The sequence below is a fragment of the Neodiprion lecontei genome, chromosome 7 (assembly GCF_021901455.1).
Source record: "Neodiprion lecontei isolate iyNeoLeco1 chromosome 7, iyNeoLeco1.1, whole genome shotgun sequence".
Lineage (NCBI taxonomy): Eukaryota > Metazoa > Arthropoda > Insecta > Hymenoptera > Diprionidae > Neodiprion > Neodiprion lecontei.
This window is the reverse complement of record NC_060266.1, coordinates 21,641,948-21,659,384: the sequence shown is the minus strand read 5'-3', so window position 1 is coordinate 21,659,384 and position 17,437 is coordinate 21,641,948. Positions and strand designations below refer to the sequence as shown.

The following is a 17,437-nucleotide window of genomic DNA, read 5'->3' as shown; positions in this document are numbered from 1 at the left end:
CCCGTTACCGACTTTTTACCGACATTTGTTTTTAATGAAGCGGTTGAAGTGTCGGTACAATTTCGGCATCGGGATCTGCATTTTTTTTTAGTGGATGGGCTAAAATGTCGGTACATTGTCGGAATCGGGATCTGTATTTTTTTTTTTTAGTGGAGCGGCTAAAACGTCGCTATAATGTCGATAACGGAGTCTGTACGCAGAACTTCTTATTATGATAGTACCTAGGCTGCACTATCGGGAGAGAGAAAAATCCTGGATCAGACGGTCAGACGGAGGGGAAGGACAGGATGCGATAAACATGTCGGAGCTCAGAGCTCGTCGGAAAAGCACCTCTGAAATATATACTCCTTTGGGAGTATTACTGTCCTCCGGATGTGGACCCGGTTCTATTCAGCTTCAGAATTAACGCGACACCGAGGTAGTGTCGTCATTAAAGACACCATCCAGGCGCAGTCGAACGTCTCATCTCGATCCGACACTCGGTCCTTTGGGTTCACCGAGTCATCTCGGTATTAGAGGGGCAAAATATTCCCTCGTATTAACGGGCCAAGTGAAGAGAACGTGCTGATTCCTCGTGGGATTTGAAAATTATTATATACCTACATGTGGATAAACTTCATAACATCGTAGCGTTCTGCAGTTTGCAATTAAGTCGTTGCGGGAATGGATTTGGGATTTTCGAAACCATCTGGGAACTTGAGGATTTTAAGAGGGTTAGGTTTAAGGATATTTCAGATCCTCATGGTCACTATGAAACGAAATTTAAGAAACGAGAAATAACAGGTACAAAAACATTTAGTAAAGCTTCTTGCGCCAGTTATTGTAGTGCACGGGAATCGAAAAATGTCTGATTAGTATGTGATATAATTAAATCTAAGCATATTCGAATGACTCTGTAGCTTATAAGATACTCGAAAATTTTTGAAAATGGCGAAAATGATCAAACGCTTGTGTTGTTTGTCTGATTTGAATGTTTTTGGGCTCATTTATTTGACTTATACGTTTGAAAAAACCTACATTACAGTATATTGGCCATAGCGATTGAAATTGTGTATTCCGTACATCCTCAAGCGCTATGTTCTTGGCACAGAAAGTAATTTATTGAGCCAAAATTGGAACTACTGACAAGACAGATTACTAAAACATAATCTAATAATGTTAAAACGTTTTTGGTCAATTATTATCTCGATATGTCGGAAACGCAGCGTTGCGCGTTGGTTCAATATTAATAAATCGATCGGTGTCCAAATTCAATCCCGATTCGTTAAAATCATCTCAAACTATAACTTGATCTTAAACTTTAAAGTTATGCACAGCTGAACATTGTTCATTTCGGTAAATATTTCTAAATTTCGTTATTTTCCTCAGCCTAGGAAAGACTCCCTTAATTGATGTGAATTTGAATTCAATTCGCAATCAATCAAATTTGTCTATCACTTTTTGAGAACTCGCCAGCTGTCGTCACGTTTCTTTCCTCTGGCGTCGATCCTGATCTCTTTCGTATATTATACTGCTTCGGTACAGCGTTGCTGTATCATCATTAATATCTTTTCTCGAGCTGAGTTCGCAAAGCGTTCCCTGCTTCGATCCGTCCATCCACTCCGCTGCCTTGTTCCGCGGGAGTTGCTTCTCTCGGAAAACATTATTCATTGTTGACGTCATTTTTTGCTCGCCTCATAACAACAATTTGTTTCAGTCTACCCCGTCTCTCAATCACAATATACCTTATACCTTATACCTTGTACATCCACCTTACTTGAGACTCGTTTCGAAAATATCGCCAAGTTTTATTCCCGTGTCGATTTTTCTTCGTCTCGATCAGAGACGATAACTCATCCCGTTTTTGCGATGCGACGGTAATTGTCCTTCGAAAATTGGAGAATCCTCGGTTCTGGTTTATTTAACCTTGAATCTTACACTCGCTCGAATTTCCGTACGCTCGCCATTCCCGATAATTGCATTTCGAGTGGCTCTTTGTCTTCGTCTTTCTCTCTCTCTGTCTCTCTCTCTCTTTCCGATTGCCTCAACGACGAGAAGTCGGCAACCTTTTCCGAAAAATTGAAGAAAAACTCTTTCCGCGCCTTTTCTAGCGACCCATATTATCGAAATTCGAATACCTTAGAAGCTTGAAAGATTATCTGCGCAGAGAATTCGAACAGAGCAGCAGTAATTGATTAATTACGTTTTTCTGTAATTAATTACTATATACATGTATACATATACGCAAGGACTTGGAATCACGGCTGCAGGCTGCCAATTAAAATTAATCGCTATTACGAAATTTCCTCGATTGGGTGTAGTGTATATATATACATACAACCTGCATTGCAGCGCCACTGTACAAGCATAACGAAAATACATATAATAACAAACAATCGTGACGGTAGTCATGATAAGCTCAGCGCGTGTTGATACCGAGCGATTTAAACAGCAGCGCGAGTACATTGCAGAATGCACTATACATAGTAAACGTTGCCGCTGTTCAAACACGCGAATCGCACTGCACATAGCAGCCGATATATTTCAGTTGTCGGTGCGCGTTTGCTTCAAGTTAGATGCAGGCGCAGGTCGTTATGGTTACACAAATGCAGCAAAGAAAGAAAAGAATGGGAAAGGGGCGAAATTGCCAATCTGCACAGAGAATTCTTCCGTTGTGGTTATTACACAGTTCTTGAAATATTCAGAGTTTTCACTATGTTCTGGGTAAAAAGTGAAATTAAGTTTTATCTCAATGTTCTTTTTCATTATCGTCACTCGCACTGACTGATTTTCTTTAACTGAAAAAACGCAGTATCGGCAACTACGACAAATATTATACTACGAATATTTACTTGAAGCGAAATTTTCTTCCATTATTATAATATACATCGCAAGGATATGCGTCTGTTTCACTATAATTTTCTGCGGTAACTTTAGGAGGTGAAATTTTGATCAGTGTGAGATTCTCCAAAGCCCGTTAAAGCACGAGACCATAAAGCTCGATTTCCTGATCGTCTTTTACGTTCGACCCACTCGAAATGATACAAGAGTAGCTAGTCGCGCGAATGAATCGGGTTATTAATGGCCACTGGGGGTCCTCAGGCTTATCACGCGAAGCGATGCGAGGGGTGACGAAATAAAACGTAAAAAAGAAAAAAGGGGACCGGTAGAGGGAGAAGGGATAAATAAAAGCGATACTCGCACACACATATATGCGCGGTAAATCGCACTCGGCGAAATGGATTTGAGTGCTCGCTGTGCGGTCACGTATTGTGCGTAGCCTCTGTTGTTGCCTTTTCTCTCGCCCTCGTGAGGAAGGGTGCGAAATGGTATAGATAGAAAAAGATCGGAGAGAATAGTCAAAGGGGTAACAAAGAAAAAAAAAAAAAAAGGCAACGAAAAAATCAACGCGAGTTAACAAAAACAATGAAACAATTTCAAACCGCTTTGTAGACAATTCCCATTGTTCCCTGGCGTTGATAATTGACCGAAGAGAAAGGGAGACCATAAAAAAAAAAGGGTCGCGGTACGGGTGCAGCGTAAGCCTCCGTCTGGGAAGTCCGTAATACTTTTTTTGTTTCTCTTCTTTCTTTCCTTTATTCTTTTATTCTTTTAATTAAAGGGGACATATCGACGAATGCAGTCTTGAAAGTCGAGACTGTGCAGAACGAAGAAATGCGAACGGAAAAGAGATTTCCTTATTGATAAAGCTTCGAAAGGTCCCGTAGTTGTTGTTCATTTCCTCGTTCTTGCAGTTGCGTCAAATAGCCGATCGGTTAATACCGGCACAGATGCAGAGCTCAGAATGCTGAAATAAATTATTCTAATTCGTAAACGTCGATTTCAGGACTCATTTCTAATTTTTGATCATGTATAGATTCGATAGGATCACAGGAAATCACCTGTAACGCTGGGAAATCGGTGGGAATCAATCTGAATCATTTGGAATGCTCGGGATCGAATGGAAATCAATAAAATGTCAACGAGTCGGAACCATTCGTCATGATTTCCGAAGCTTCTTCAACTAATTTCTTCATCGAGATTAAAGTGATTTCAAGCGATTACCAATGATTTCAATTTAACCTCGACATATCAAAGAAAATAATTCAAGTCATCAAAGTTCCTTCGATTCCTGATTCGATTGTCAACCGTTAAATTTATGAGGCGGGGTTGACCTTCTGAATTTTCAAAAGTTCCGGAAGCGCCTAATTCAGAATTATTTAGTGGCGAAACTTGAAGTGTAGAAATCAATCTTTTGCGAAAATGGTCGGAAACCCGACGGCTCAAAGTTCCAAAATGCAAGATTCCGAAAATGCAACTTACGATGGAGAAAAGTTTAGAAAAGTAAAGTTCTGATGGAGAAAAATTCCGAAAAATAAAGTTGCGATTGAGTGAAGTTTCGAAAATCAAAATATACTCACAAAGCGTAGTTTATCCAACGTGAGGATGTGAAAAATGAGCAAAATCAAAAATTAGAATGACCAGGATTCCAAACGTAAAAATATCGAAAATCCAAAATAAAGAAAGATCAATACTCTGAAATTTAACCGAGCCAGAAATTCGCATAACTGAAAATCTTCGATCATTCGGACTTTCTATGTTAAAGATTATTAAAGTATCCCAATTTAAAACTTTCGGAATTTCGACTCGTCGGAGTTACACCCTTCGCCATTTTGTACTTCCGGAATTTCGCCCTTTCGGAGCTTTGAACGTCGAGTTTCGGACTATTCGAAACTTTGATATTTTGTCAAAGTTTCATTTTTTTACATCAAGTTTCCCCACCAAAAATTTCAGAATTTGGCGCGCTTTCGGAACTTTTCAACTTCGGAATTTCAGCCCAGTCCGAGATTTTTCTCTTCCTTGAGCGAAAATTCTGCCTTCGTTAACTTCCCTTTCCGTAATTTTGAGCAGTTCAATATCAAGACGGCGTCGTGCCGATCGGCCATCCTCGGAAGCGTGCAGTACAATTGTCGCGTGATTAAGTGGCCCGTCTGGTTCACGTCGCATTTGATCGTCGCAGAGCGACAAGTATACTGCTGCACTGTAGACGGCCGCAACCACCCAGCGCGATAGTTCCAAGCGGCGCTGCGCGCGCAGCCAGCGTCGCTGGTTTCGGAAGCTCGAGACCTCGCGGTCCGGCAGTAGAAACTGGCAGTAGAGTGCCAGCCGCGATCGTGTGCGCCAACCGGGCTTCAAGCGGCAGTGGAAAAAGCGCGCGTGGTCGGACGTCGAGTGCCGGCATGCTCATCGGCGAAAAAATCGGTGCAAACCGGAGTGCAGCAGGTGCGGAAAGCAGCGAAGCGGCCGAGTGAGTGTCACCTCCGTGCAGCAAAAGCCGAAAGCTCGCGTCATGACCTCCGGCCCGACTTAGGCGCCCGATTTAAATCTGGAGCCAGGTTAAGCGGCCTGCGTGATGGGTGAAGCCGAGGCGAAGGGTGTCGGGTCCTGCCCGCGGTCCAGGACGCTCACCTGGTTCGTCCTGGCCCAGGCCCTCCTTCAAATCGGGGCCTTTTCCTACCTCTACTTGCAGCTTCTCAGCCTCGAGGGAGAGCTTCGCGTCGCCGAGTGCCCGCGATGCGAAATCGAAGACGAATTCGGTCAGGGCGTAGATATATCCCGCCAAAAACGGAGCGGCGTTAACTTCGAGGAGAACGCCGTTTCCGAGAACTTCAAGGTATGTGTATTATTTACGTTTGACTTGAGCTTGCGGACAATTGCACGAAATCGCTCCAGCCGTGTTGGCCGATCTCTTTGAACCGCGAATCCGTCCGCCACCTTCCAAGTTAAACTCGGAATTTTGGCGAACTTTGATAGCATTGTGCAGTAAAGCTTTCGACGATGTCTCAAAGCCCTGGGTAAGTCCAATTATGGAACTGGTAGTGGAGAATAAACAGGACGAGTTTATAACCAGGATTCGTGTCACTTGTTATTCAGTCAGGTATTTATAAGATTAGGCTCGTTGTCAGAGCTTTCGTTGTTCCGAATAAGTTGTTGATGACAAATCTTGAGAGAAAATTTTGTAAGAACATTATATTGATAATTGGGTACAAAAGGTTGCTTCAATACGGAATTCTATGACGACTTGAAAAATCTTTTTGAAAATGGCAGATTTTTTTCTGATTCTGAGTTTACTTGGTCTTCTATTTTACACCCGAAAATTTCACAAAATTGAATGATTTCATGGACTATCTTCACCAAGGAATTCATTCTTCCTCCAACTTTAACTCGATTAACTCGGTTTCGCAATTATTTCGCACTGCAAAAAATTTCATCTGATATATTTACAAGAAAATTTTAGTAAAATGGATATCGTCAAAAGAAAGTTTCGAATATTGTTGGAATAGCCATAAGATCTAGAACAATTATAGGAGTATAGACGAAGGTCCTTAAATACCTTTCGACCTTAGATAACTTTTGAAAGAGTAGATTTATCATAAAATGTGTAAAATGATCTTTTTTGTAGAGCGTTTAATCCCCTACAAAAGCACGTTCTGGTCTTATCAGTAAACTAATTCGTTGACGAGTTACAAAATGCCAAAGTTAAAAAAAAGTTAATAAATAAACAGAAAATCACTTCCTCTCGTTATTTGAAACAATTTTTTGACATAGTCTAAATACACCCGCAATTACGAAAATTTGATCATTTCACCCTTATATTGTCTGATCCTTCCGCACTCTCACGCCTTACCAACTATCACAAGAACCTACATGTTTCAGGACCAGGAAGAGAGGGAAGCGCAGCAGCAGCCAAGAGACGTAAAAACTGCAACTGCGAACCCGGTGGGTCCGCCTGTAGGGGGTGAAGATTCCCCAACATCGTCGGACCTCCAGGACTGGGTCTGGCTAACAGGTGCCACGCGGGTTCCGGTGAGTATAACACATAAGAATTCCCCCATAGCCGCGGGTAAATCAGTGTCGATTGGGGTCGAGATCGAGCTGATCAGGGAGCGAGGGTGCAGCTTGTGATACGTTTTTAAAATCCCTTTGGGTGTGTTCGGAATCAATTGGCACCGAGTTCGCGGGGCGAGAAGAAGGCGAAATCCGTGCCTCAATTTTAAGTCCCAAGGGGGAAAAAATCCTTTGACCCTTCGTAATATCATCCCCTGCAGCCAGAGGACGATTTCTAGGGCGATGGCGGAAGAAACTTTCATCCCCTTTATATATACGTGATCCCCTGTGGATATCAGCTTCTCCAAACAGTTCGCGCGTTACATTCAATTAACTTATTCACAGACGCTTCGAATCCTCTCCCCCCGACCCGATCCTCATCCTCCGCCCTTCCCGAATATCCTATGCTGATATCAAATATGGCTAACGGCAGTATAAAACGCTCGTCATTTATATTTTTTCTTCACGGATCATTCCGTTTACTGAATCTCAATTAGGGGTGTCGCTGTGCGCCGCTCTGCCAGCATTTTTTCTGTTTTCATTTATTAACTCATCCAGAATTGATGACGTTTAAATCGTTCTCGATAAAGCGATGTGGAGGATGGGGTGAAAATACTGTGCGATCGTGTATTTTATTCTTTGTTTTTTTTTTTCGTTTTTTCTCTGTCAGGGACAATTTATTACCCCACAAATTGCTTTTTTCGTGTACCGAACGTGCGTTTAATGAGCATTTCATTAACGATATATTTTAAAGTAGAATTTGGATTCGTGGAAATCGATTACTTTCAAATCACATAAGCTTCGATTGCGATTGACGAAATTTAAATTTCTTTCCTCTGATTAGCAATATCTGCGTAAATTATTTTAAAAAAGAAAAATTTGACCAGACTCTCACAAATACGCATAGAAAGCGGTATTTTTATACACATTGTTGGTTTGTCAAAAAAAAAAAAATGCATATCATGTATAGTTTTTAAAGATTTTCAAAAATTTTGAGAATTTTCGACCAAGAACTTTCACTGGAATAATTGCTATGTTTTTCCTACACGTTTATTCGAATGTGAAAAAAATCACACGCTGATAAGCGCCTTTTGCAGAATGCAACCAATAGTCCTTTACTTTCTAGAGGATTATTTTGTACACAATAAAATTGACGTTTACAACTCCTTCTAAAAAAAAAAAAAAAAAAAAAAAAACGACAAAAACTTGCTCCGATTGCTGTACGTAGCATTAAATCGTGTGGGGTTGGTTTCGTCCAAGAGCGTGTGCCGGACGCGCCCCTTTAAATCCGATTAGTAAGGGAGGTTTAATCAGTCACCACGCAGCACCTCGGCTCAAGGCGCCAAGGCGAAGCTTTCGCGGAGCTTGCAAGTTGTTACAACGTAAGCCGCGCACCTACCAGCCACAACGCGAGTAATTTGTCCTGCGTAATACGGCGTTTCTTGAGTGGCTCTCGTTCCTCGGTAGCAAAAGCTGCTCGCCACTTTAGCCCCCAATTAACGCTGAAATCGAAAGAGTCAATTAGGGGTTGATTTCGCGGCGAGGCTAATTTGAGTAATCTCCGCACAAATTTCTGCGCTGCATTATCTTAATTTATTGAAATCAATTATACTTAAAGGTGAATTAATTACCTCTAGCAAAGTGAAATTTTGAATATGACAAAAAAAAAAAAATAAAAAAAATTCATTAAGCAACAAAATACCGAAAAATCAATCATTCTACTCACTGAATTTTCAATATTTTGAGCTAAAAACTGACTGAGTAACTATCAAGGTATGGATGTTCGTTGAAAAAAAAAAAACATGAAGATACTGCGTGATGGAAAAATGGTATTTATTTGAATGAGTGAAGTCGAATGTGTTTGGAAAAGAAACGAATTAACGATATTTCGTTATTTATCTTGCATCAAGTCGGACTATCTTGGATTTTTTCCATACGGAATTTACGGTGAAGATGCAGCGGGGTCATTTTGACCCCGGTGTGGAGGGTAAGGGTTAACTGCACGAAGTATTCTCTAAAAATGCGTCGTTGCCATAACATTGAGAACTTCAACCAGAATCGAAATCAATAGTATGAACATTGAGTGTATAATCTTTATCAACCCGTTCACTTTAAAATGAAAATATGAACTCAAAATGCCTTTATTTAAGCAAAGAAACACTTGACTTTTAGTTGTTTCGGACATGTTTCAGAAATTGAGTGTCTTTTTTTTTCAAAATTTGCGTTTTTCTCGCAATGTGAGAGTAATTCTAAAAAAATAAATAGCGGAAATCGATTTGTCAAAAACTGTTACTCCCATTTCATATGTTCGACAATTATTTAATATGCCGTATATCTCGATAAAATTAAAAAAAAACTAACATCTAGATCGCACGCTATAGTGTACAAAGAAGCGAATGAGTTAATTAATAAGATTAAAGGAGAATAATAATGATTGAAAATGAATAGAAAAACGTTTTAAATGACCAAAAATCATTGTCATAGAATTCAAATCATTCATTCAATTTCCAACTAATCGTATAAGCGACTACCGTCGTGTTCCCCGTAATATCTTCCCGCTCTCTAACTTCCCGCTTTTAGCATTAACATTTCCCATCGCCATTCTACGCGCTCGGTTTGCTCACCGTTCGCCATTGAGACTGCCGCTTATCCCATTGCCAGCGTCCTTACTTAGCCTCGACGTCACTCAGCATGGCTAAGTTAATGCGAGAGACGATTTAGGTCGTCGACGAAACTCCGCAACGACTTGGTTACGTTGTGGTAATTTCCTTGCCGGTGCTTTCCAAGGTTTATCTCGCTTCTCTGTGTACATAATTCGGCGTATAAGCGGAAATATCGGGCTCTTTATCGGCAGGAAGTTCTCGCCGACAAACCCGAAAAGACCCGGAGATCTTCCCGCTTATAGATACATATATATGGGGAATTCCATGCGAATTCACCATTTTTCATTTTGTTTAAAAAAATTGTCTGCAATTATAACAACTCTGAAACAGGATCCTGAAATTTTTTCAAATTTTTTATTCAACTGATTAATTATTTATAAATATTTCAAGTGATTTTGAAGAGGACGTTTTTTTAAAATTCTCATAAACATTATCTCATAAACTGTAGTTTCTGTTCCAAACATTTTAAAACTAGGCTCATGATGGGCCGATTTTGTCCCATTTTTTTTCATCACTATCAATTTTTTTTGTTCAACTAAGAAATTGTTTGAACCGTTTGAAAATTTCCGAAAAATTCTTCAAGCTTATATTTTTCACTTGGAACATTTCCAGACTTGTTCTATTATGGAACGATATTTGTCTATTTGTTTGGCACATTTAAATTTTTTTTTTGGCAACCTAATAATGAAACCGATCTAGAAACGTTTCAAGTGAAAAATAGAAACTTTGAGCATTTTTTGGGAACTTTCAGACCGTTTGAGCAATGTTTTAGTTAATCAAAAAAATTAAAAGTATGAAAAAAAAAATCGGCCCATCACGGATTCGGTTTTGGTAATTTTTGGAAAAGAAAATACAGTTTTCGAAAATTATACAAAAGATCCGTTTCAAATTCACTTCTAAAAAAATTCGGGGTACCGTTTCAGAGTTGCGAAGATTGCAGAAAAAAATTTTTGGACTAAATCAAAAAAAGTTGAGGTTGGGCAAAAATTGGTTAGGTACGCATGGTACGCTCGAAGCTTGTCGAGCCTTTTAAAAAAGAAAAATAAAACATCCCTGCTTTTTTTTTTAACACGTATTCGTTGTACACTGAATTCGACGTTAAAAATAGACATATCCAATAATCATGAATAGAAATTAGAGTAGAATTGTTTATTCATTTCCGTTGCCTTGTGTTATATTTGGATTATTTTATTTTTTTACGTTTTTCTTTATTTCTACAGTATCCAGGCGCGTTTATAAACTCCGTGTTATTACACCTGCGTGAAAATAAATTTCTCTCTGGTTATAATTTTTTGCCTCAAAATATAATGAGAAAAAATAAACAGCGCGCGCGTGTGTGTATAAAAGAAATATATTTACTCGCGTCTGATTTTAACCTCGGATATATTATTAAATGGAAGTTTACGGATCACCGGGGGGTGGGGGGGGGCGAATCGTTGGATCTAGATGACGCGGGAATATAGTGATCATGTGTGTGGTTGGAGAGTAACGCAGAAAACGCAATTTCACCGTCGCGGGGCGCGACGTTTTATAGAAATGCTCGGAATTTGCATTGAGCTGCTTTGTTATACGTTACGAAAGATTGCTCAAGTCTGCACCTCGACACCATGCCCCACATATTTCCCCAAACTGTAGTCGGTATCCACTCGCTCAGCGCTTATCATCCGAATCGTTTTTACGTGCGTTAGTTTTATTAACATGCAACCGGTTTGAGGTCCCTATTTTTTTTTTTTTTTTTTTTTTTTTTTTCAAGCTTGACGGCGGAAAGTTTATTACACGCGTGCGGAGCTAGAGAACGAGAATTTGATGAAAAATTTTCTGATAATTTTGAACTCAAAATAAAAGAATATAAAAGTTTTTCATATCTGCACGAAGAGCCGACAGGCTTTTATGCAAACAGTACGTGTACGTGAAAGAGACTGGTTGACCGTAAATCGATACTTTTTATGCTCTTTATTATACGAGATATTCGTACGTTCAGGATTTATCCAATTTTTATATCCCCCAGCTGTCTGTTGAAAAATACGAAAACAAAAAATATTGTTATTTTAAACAAAGCGTAGTGTTAGATTTTACGTTAGATCTTACTTCAAGATAAATAATTTCATTTGGAAAGCTAGTTTACCGTGGGAAGTTACTGAAACTGATTTTTCTTTTTTAAGTTGTAGCCAATTCGATGTTGAAATTCGTCGATCGTAATCATTACGATGAAAAATTAAGTATTTCGGTGTGTTTGTAGAAAATAGTTTTCCGAATAAAATGAATTATTTTTTAATGAAATGGAACGAATTTACGAGACTTTTACCGATTTTGAAGTGGTTCGAATCGAATCATCGATATCATCGGTATTTTGTTATACTTTTTGTTTTTATCAAAGCTCGTTGATACGACGTTCTGACAATAACGAAGAGAATGAAGAGTATTGAATTTCGGTGAACCAATCCCCTTGAAATCGGGATAAAGAGAAAGAAAAAAGACGAAAAGAACGTTTCGCCGCGTCCAAAAAATCGACAATTCTATCTTCGCGAAGACTACGCGTGGAAAAGTGGTGAAAATTCTTTTTGTTCCCGTTTCGCTTTCATTACTCGCGGTGGCTGAAATTAGAGATCTGTCGAGTCTCGTGTGTACGAATTATCTCCTCGAGTTTCTCGCGTCCAATTTCCTTTTCCCGCAGTCATTTTTCAAAGCCCACGCCGCCGCCATCCTGGTGGGGTATCAATTATTCAATGCGAGATCGTTGCGGTTAAGTAAACCGACGTCCAGGTGCTTACACGACGCCGTTAAACGTCGGGATCCCCGTCGAACACATACATGGAGCCCGGAATTCACCCACGGACAGCCAGCCAGCGAATAAATCTAGCCAAATTTCTCCCCACGGTGTGATACTCGGCCTTTTGCTTCCCCTTTCCTTCTTCCTCTTTTCCTCCTACTTCTTGAGATTTTCGAAAGCAAACTTTAACGAACCCTCGAAACCGTATTTCTTTCCTCGAATACAAACTCGAGCGTTTTTAAACGATTTAAAATGAAGCGTCGGCATCTAACGACTATAACCTTTTCTTTATAACTCCAATATTTTGTATTTTTGTATTTGTAAATAATTTGACAAACTATGCTCAACGCAGGACTATTTGATAGTAAATTTGAAAGAAAAAAAAGCATTCTTTTGCTAACCCTTTCAGTCACCGAAGCTACTGTAACGGCATCCTTTTTTGTTTTTTTTTTTTTTGTTCTTTTTTGTCATTTCTTTTTTATTCCACGTAAAATACTGCACTTTTTTGAGATTTTGGATAAAAAAGATACTTACATTTTAGAACGATTAGAATTCTTTGTGAATCCGTAATTGTTTGTAATTTTTATAAATAAATATATGCAAACAAAAAATAAAAGAAAAAAAAAAACAACGTATTTTCGCGAATGTAATTCGTTAGCGGAGAAATTTGATAGCAAACGTGTAGGTACTAAAAACGCTTGGAATTCATTGGTTGTCAAACAGAGATCTCGCAATTGCCGTTAGATTTATAAAATTCAATGCATAGGGGTAGTCTTCACCCTCCTTAAGGGTGCACGTAGATAGTATCGGGGTTTTCATCTATTCTCGGCCTAAAATGATACTGTCTAAAAATAAATATTCATACAAATCTCATTCAAGACCACTGTCTAAAACATTATTCATGATTCACCCTGTTTTCACCCCATTTTAGGGCTTATTTTTAGTTTTATTAAATTTTGAAATGAGATTCCCATTCAGCATCGAAAAAATACATAGAAAACGTGCCTACAATTGCATTTCCATGCCAGGAAAAAAAAAAAAAAAAAGAAAGTATAACCGAATCGCGTGACTGAAAGGGTTAACCAACCCCCGCGATTAAACTTGTGAAATATGTCGTTCGCAGATGGTTGAAAATACCAAAGTGAGCGAACTCTTTCATCGTTTTTTTTTTTTTTTTTTGTTTCTTTTTTTTTCATCTTTTCGTTCCTCTAGGATAATCCGCGGCAAACGAGGATCACGGTATGATCCGGGCACACGCGAGGCGGCGAACAGCGGTGAATGACAAGTAATATCCGGGAAAGAGTTATTGATAGCCGGAGGAGTGCGTTAGTAACGATGTAACGCTCAATCCCGAGCCGTCTAGTTTGTTTTAACCTGAGCTATGCGGCCTCAGAACAACCGCAATACTTCACTCTTGACAGTAATGTACGGAAAAATATCCGAAAAGCTCTCGTCTCTCGGTGAGAATCGGCTTCGCGCTGCTTTCTGGTAAACGGAGACTGGATTTTGATCATCATAATACACGAAATCTGAAGCCGCTATTTCGGCTGCCTCCTCATTCGGATTTCGCACTTTTGTATGGCAAAAATTCGGCTGAATGCTGTCAAGTTTATTCGAAATTGAAAATTTTTCTACGTATTTTTTATTTATTTATTTTCTTTTTTTATCTCGTACGAGCCACATCTAAAGCACACGAAGTGAAAAGCACGGTTGTTCGAAATGGATCCACGAGTTGGAAAATGTCAATGAATTTTCATGGAGTAAGTAGGTATTTGGGAATTTTACAAAAGTTTTTTTAACACTTTTAGAGATTACTGGAGGATTTAAGAAAAGTGCTGAGAAGAATTGAAAAAATTCTAAAAAACTTTACAGCAGAGTAAGCTGCGAATTAGATTTTGAAAGCGTTACATATTCAAGATGTTGCAAAAATATTATTTATAGATTATGGCAAAAATTTTCTGAAAAAACTCTTGAAAGTTTTTATTTTTATTTTTTTTTTTTTTGAACATTTTTTAACGAGAACGAGAAATTCGTTGAAAATAAAAGACTGGTTATTTCATTCTTCGGCGATTTAACAGAAATTTTGAACATGTAGAAAATGCAGAATGAAAAAAAACAAACGATATCAAAGAATCTCTAATTTCTGTTAAAAATAAATAAATAAATAAACAATAAACTTGACGAGAATTTAAGAAAGCTTATTGAACAATATTGCTGAATTTTAATCGCAATTCTGTTCAAAATATTCTACAATCGAAAAATTATGGATTCTTGCAGACAATTGAATCTTGGTCGATATAAAAATTATCGTCGGTAATTGTGCCCGTTAAAGAAGAGAAGAGAATTTTTTAGCCTTATACTGAAGTGAGTCTGATTAATAAAATAGTTAAAAGAATGAAAGATTAATTTAATTTCTTAACTAAACTGAAACTTGTTTCCTCAAATTCAATGAAACTGAGTTACAAAGAACTTTATTCTGTTCACGAAATATCGTCCGATGAAGAGTTGTTTCGATTCCAAAAAAAAAAAAAACAGCTCGAGGTTATTTTATAAATCCCATAACGTTTCAATAATTTCCTTGTGAATGTAACGCAAATCACTCCATTATCTAAATATAGAGAAGCTTGAAGTAAAAAAGAAAAAATAAATCAACTCATCTTACAATAAGGATTTCTTTGAGTTTATTCCAGCCTTTCTCATATCCGTATCAAATCCTAACAAAAGCTTCTTACCAAATATTACTCAAGCAAATCAGTAGAAATTTTTTGCCACATTTTCGGCTTATAGAAATTATGTTTATCAAGGGAGTCAAGCGTATGAGAATGACGAAACAAAGGGCTCTCAAGTTTATTATGTAAAATTGATTTTGATCAAAACGAAGTTCCTCGATTGATTTTAATCGCGGTGTATATAATTTTATAAATTTTTTTTTAAAAAACCGTGCACAGCATCCGTCTCCTTAAGGATCCACTGCACGCTTTATTCGGTCCAATCGACGGTAAAGTTTTGCAGTAATTCTGCGGTTGCGGGAAACCCTCGTCATAGAAAGCCACCCGCCAACCACGTTGATGTGCGGATACGTTATAATCTTTCAGATATTCCGAGAAAAGATTCCGTTCCGAATTTTTCACACCCGCAGGATCCAAAAAGACAAGACAAATAAAAAAAAGAAAAAGAACATCGCCTCGAAATTGAATTCCTAAAAATGTGATTTCCGATTTTTATAATCCGTCGATTACGCATTTTTTTTTTTTTTTTATCTCTATCCCCGATTCTTGCGATTTTGAAAAACATATGTAATCGAAAAAATTCAATTAATCCAAAGCATCGAAGTAAAGGGTAAAGGTATGAAGTCGCCGCCGTTTACTCTCGCTCGGAAATGCTAAACTTGTTACGTTTTACGCTGGGCGTAAAATATCAGCTACGCCTTCTTCGAAAGGGAGCGAGATTAAATTACCCACGGAAATGTTTCATCCTCCTTCCAAATGACGTCTGAATACGTAATAATTTTTAACCTGAATGTTCGCAGCTTTTTTCACGGCTCCACTTTTCCACCATACCTTCGCACATACTTTCTACATCTCTCTTCCTCTTGTCTTCATTCTTCCATTCAAATTCGCACCGAGGGCGTAATATACACACTTTAGTTATATCCTCGTGAGATTAGATTGTTGGAAAATTTTTGCGAGCTGCTTTCTTCGGCGAAATTGGATCTCCCTATTTCCCGGCATCGTTTAACATTCTCCGTAGTTTTTTCATAACAATCTTTCTCTCTATAATCGTTACCTCATTTTTTAGAATTCGCTTCCCGGTTCCCGATCTATTTGCATAAATTTTTGTGTAAACAGATATCAGACACTGCGAGTTACAGCGAAGGGTGAAAATCGGGGGATGCGGGATAAATCCTCTCAAGCTTTGCTGCGAACGTAGAATCAAGCTCTCAGCGACGAACGACGATCACCCCTAACGAATATCACTGTCTTCTCTGTCATTCAGGGCTGAATTTTCCCGGACGATTTTACGGAAACACGAATTATGCTCTAATTACGTACAGATCTCTTGGGAGAAAGTATGATATTGACGTCTTAAATCACCCCTTTGAGCGTCTCGCTCCGATCCGATTTGCTGACACTTCATCAGTGTCGAAATTTCGTCACCCCCTATCATAATTTAATCACAATGTACTGCTCAGAAAACTTTCGATATCAGAGTATTAATTATAACATATAAATAATTAACGCGTTGAGACTTATCGATCGATGCTCAAAATTTGATTTCAAATATTTCGCAACGTGTAATATAAAAAATAAAATAATAAAAATAACATTAAACATATTTGGACGGGGTAGATTTAAATTTTGTATCATGTTTTTCTTTTTCTTTTTTTTTTTTTCTCTTTGTAATGGAATAACTTTTGTACGCAATCAGTTTTTGCCGAGCTAAAAATCATAGTCATCTTTCTTTATGGCAAAAACTCTGCTTTGGAGAGTGAGAGAAAAAAAATGTTGTTGTAATTTGAAACAGACAATCATACGTAGGTACGCGTGGAAAAAAATATGAGTGACACATCGGACCAAGCGTGCAACTTTTTTTTGGGACGTTTCAGGAGTTCGGAACGTTACATAGTGAAGCCAGCGGAGGTCTGGGCTGGACATAATATCCGGTTCTTGTCGTTAATAATTCAACCTGCTGCCACTGCGCAGCATAACCGTAAAACTCTTTTGCGCGAGGCCATCTGAGAGTGGGCAAAGAGTCGCAGGGCGGAGTTTAATCTTGTTTTAATTAATAATTCATTAAACCGCGAGTTTCGTTCTGTAATAAATTCTTCGCTGTACGCGTTTACCCGATACTAGAAATAAAACGCGGATTAAAGGAAAAGCGGACGGAGGTATAAAGTTATTTATAAATTATCACCATCTGTACACGCGATATAATTTTCGCACGAATATATTGTATAATCATTGAAAAGACAATTACCGAAGATATTTTTTATAGATGAGAAATTGAAACATTTTTGGTGATTTGGAAAATATTGTCGCAGAGAATTCTAGAACGATATCGTTGAGTGTATGACAATTAGAAATGAAGTGGAACGAAATTAGTAAAAAAATATTAATTTGCAGGAAATGGTAAATCA

At 38.4% G+C, this 17,437-nt stretch overlaps 1 protein-coding gene across 2 annotated transcripts in view; it reads left to right on the top strand.

The window, feature by feature from the left end:
• Nucleotides 1-5,129: 5,129 nt before the first annotated feature.
• The window catches only part of LOC107218949, a 39,728-nt gene continuing 27,420 nt past the window's right edge, over nucleotides 5,130-17,437 (top strand). The window contains exons 1-2 of one of the 2 annotated variants that reach the window (XM_015656996.2): nucleotides 5,130-5,653; nucleotides 6,697-6,846. In XM_015656996.2, coding sequence (XP_015512482.2) covers nucleotides 5,393-5,653; nucleotides 6,697-6,846 — 411 coding nt within the window. In that variant the 5' untranslated portion in view covers nucleotides 5,130-5,392. Of the gene's footprint in view, nucleotides 5,654-6,696; nucleotides 6,847-14,040; nucleotides 14,061-17,437 lie in introns of those variants that run through there. The other variant, XM_046746230.1, reaches the window with a different exon arrangement.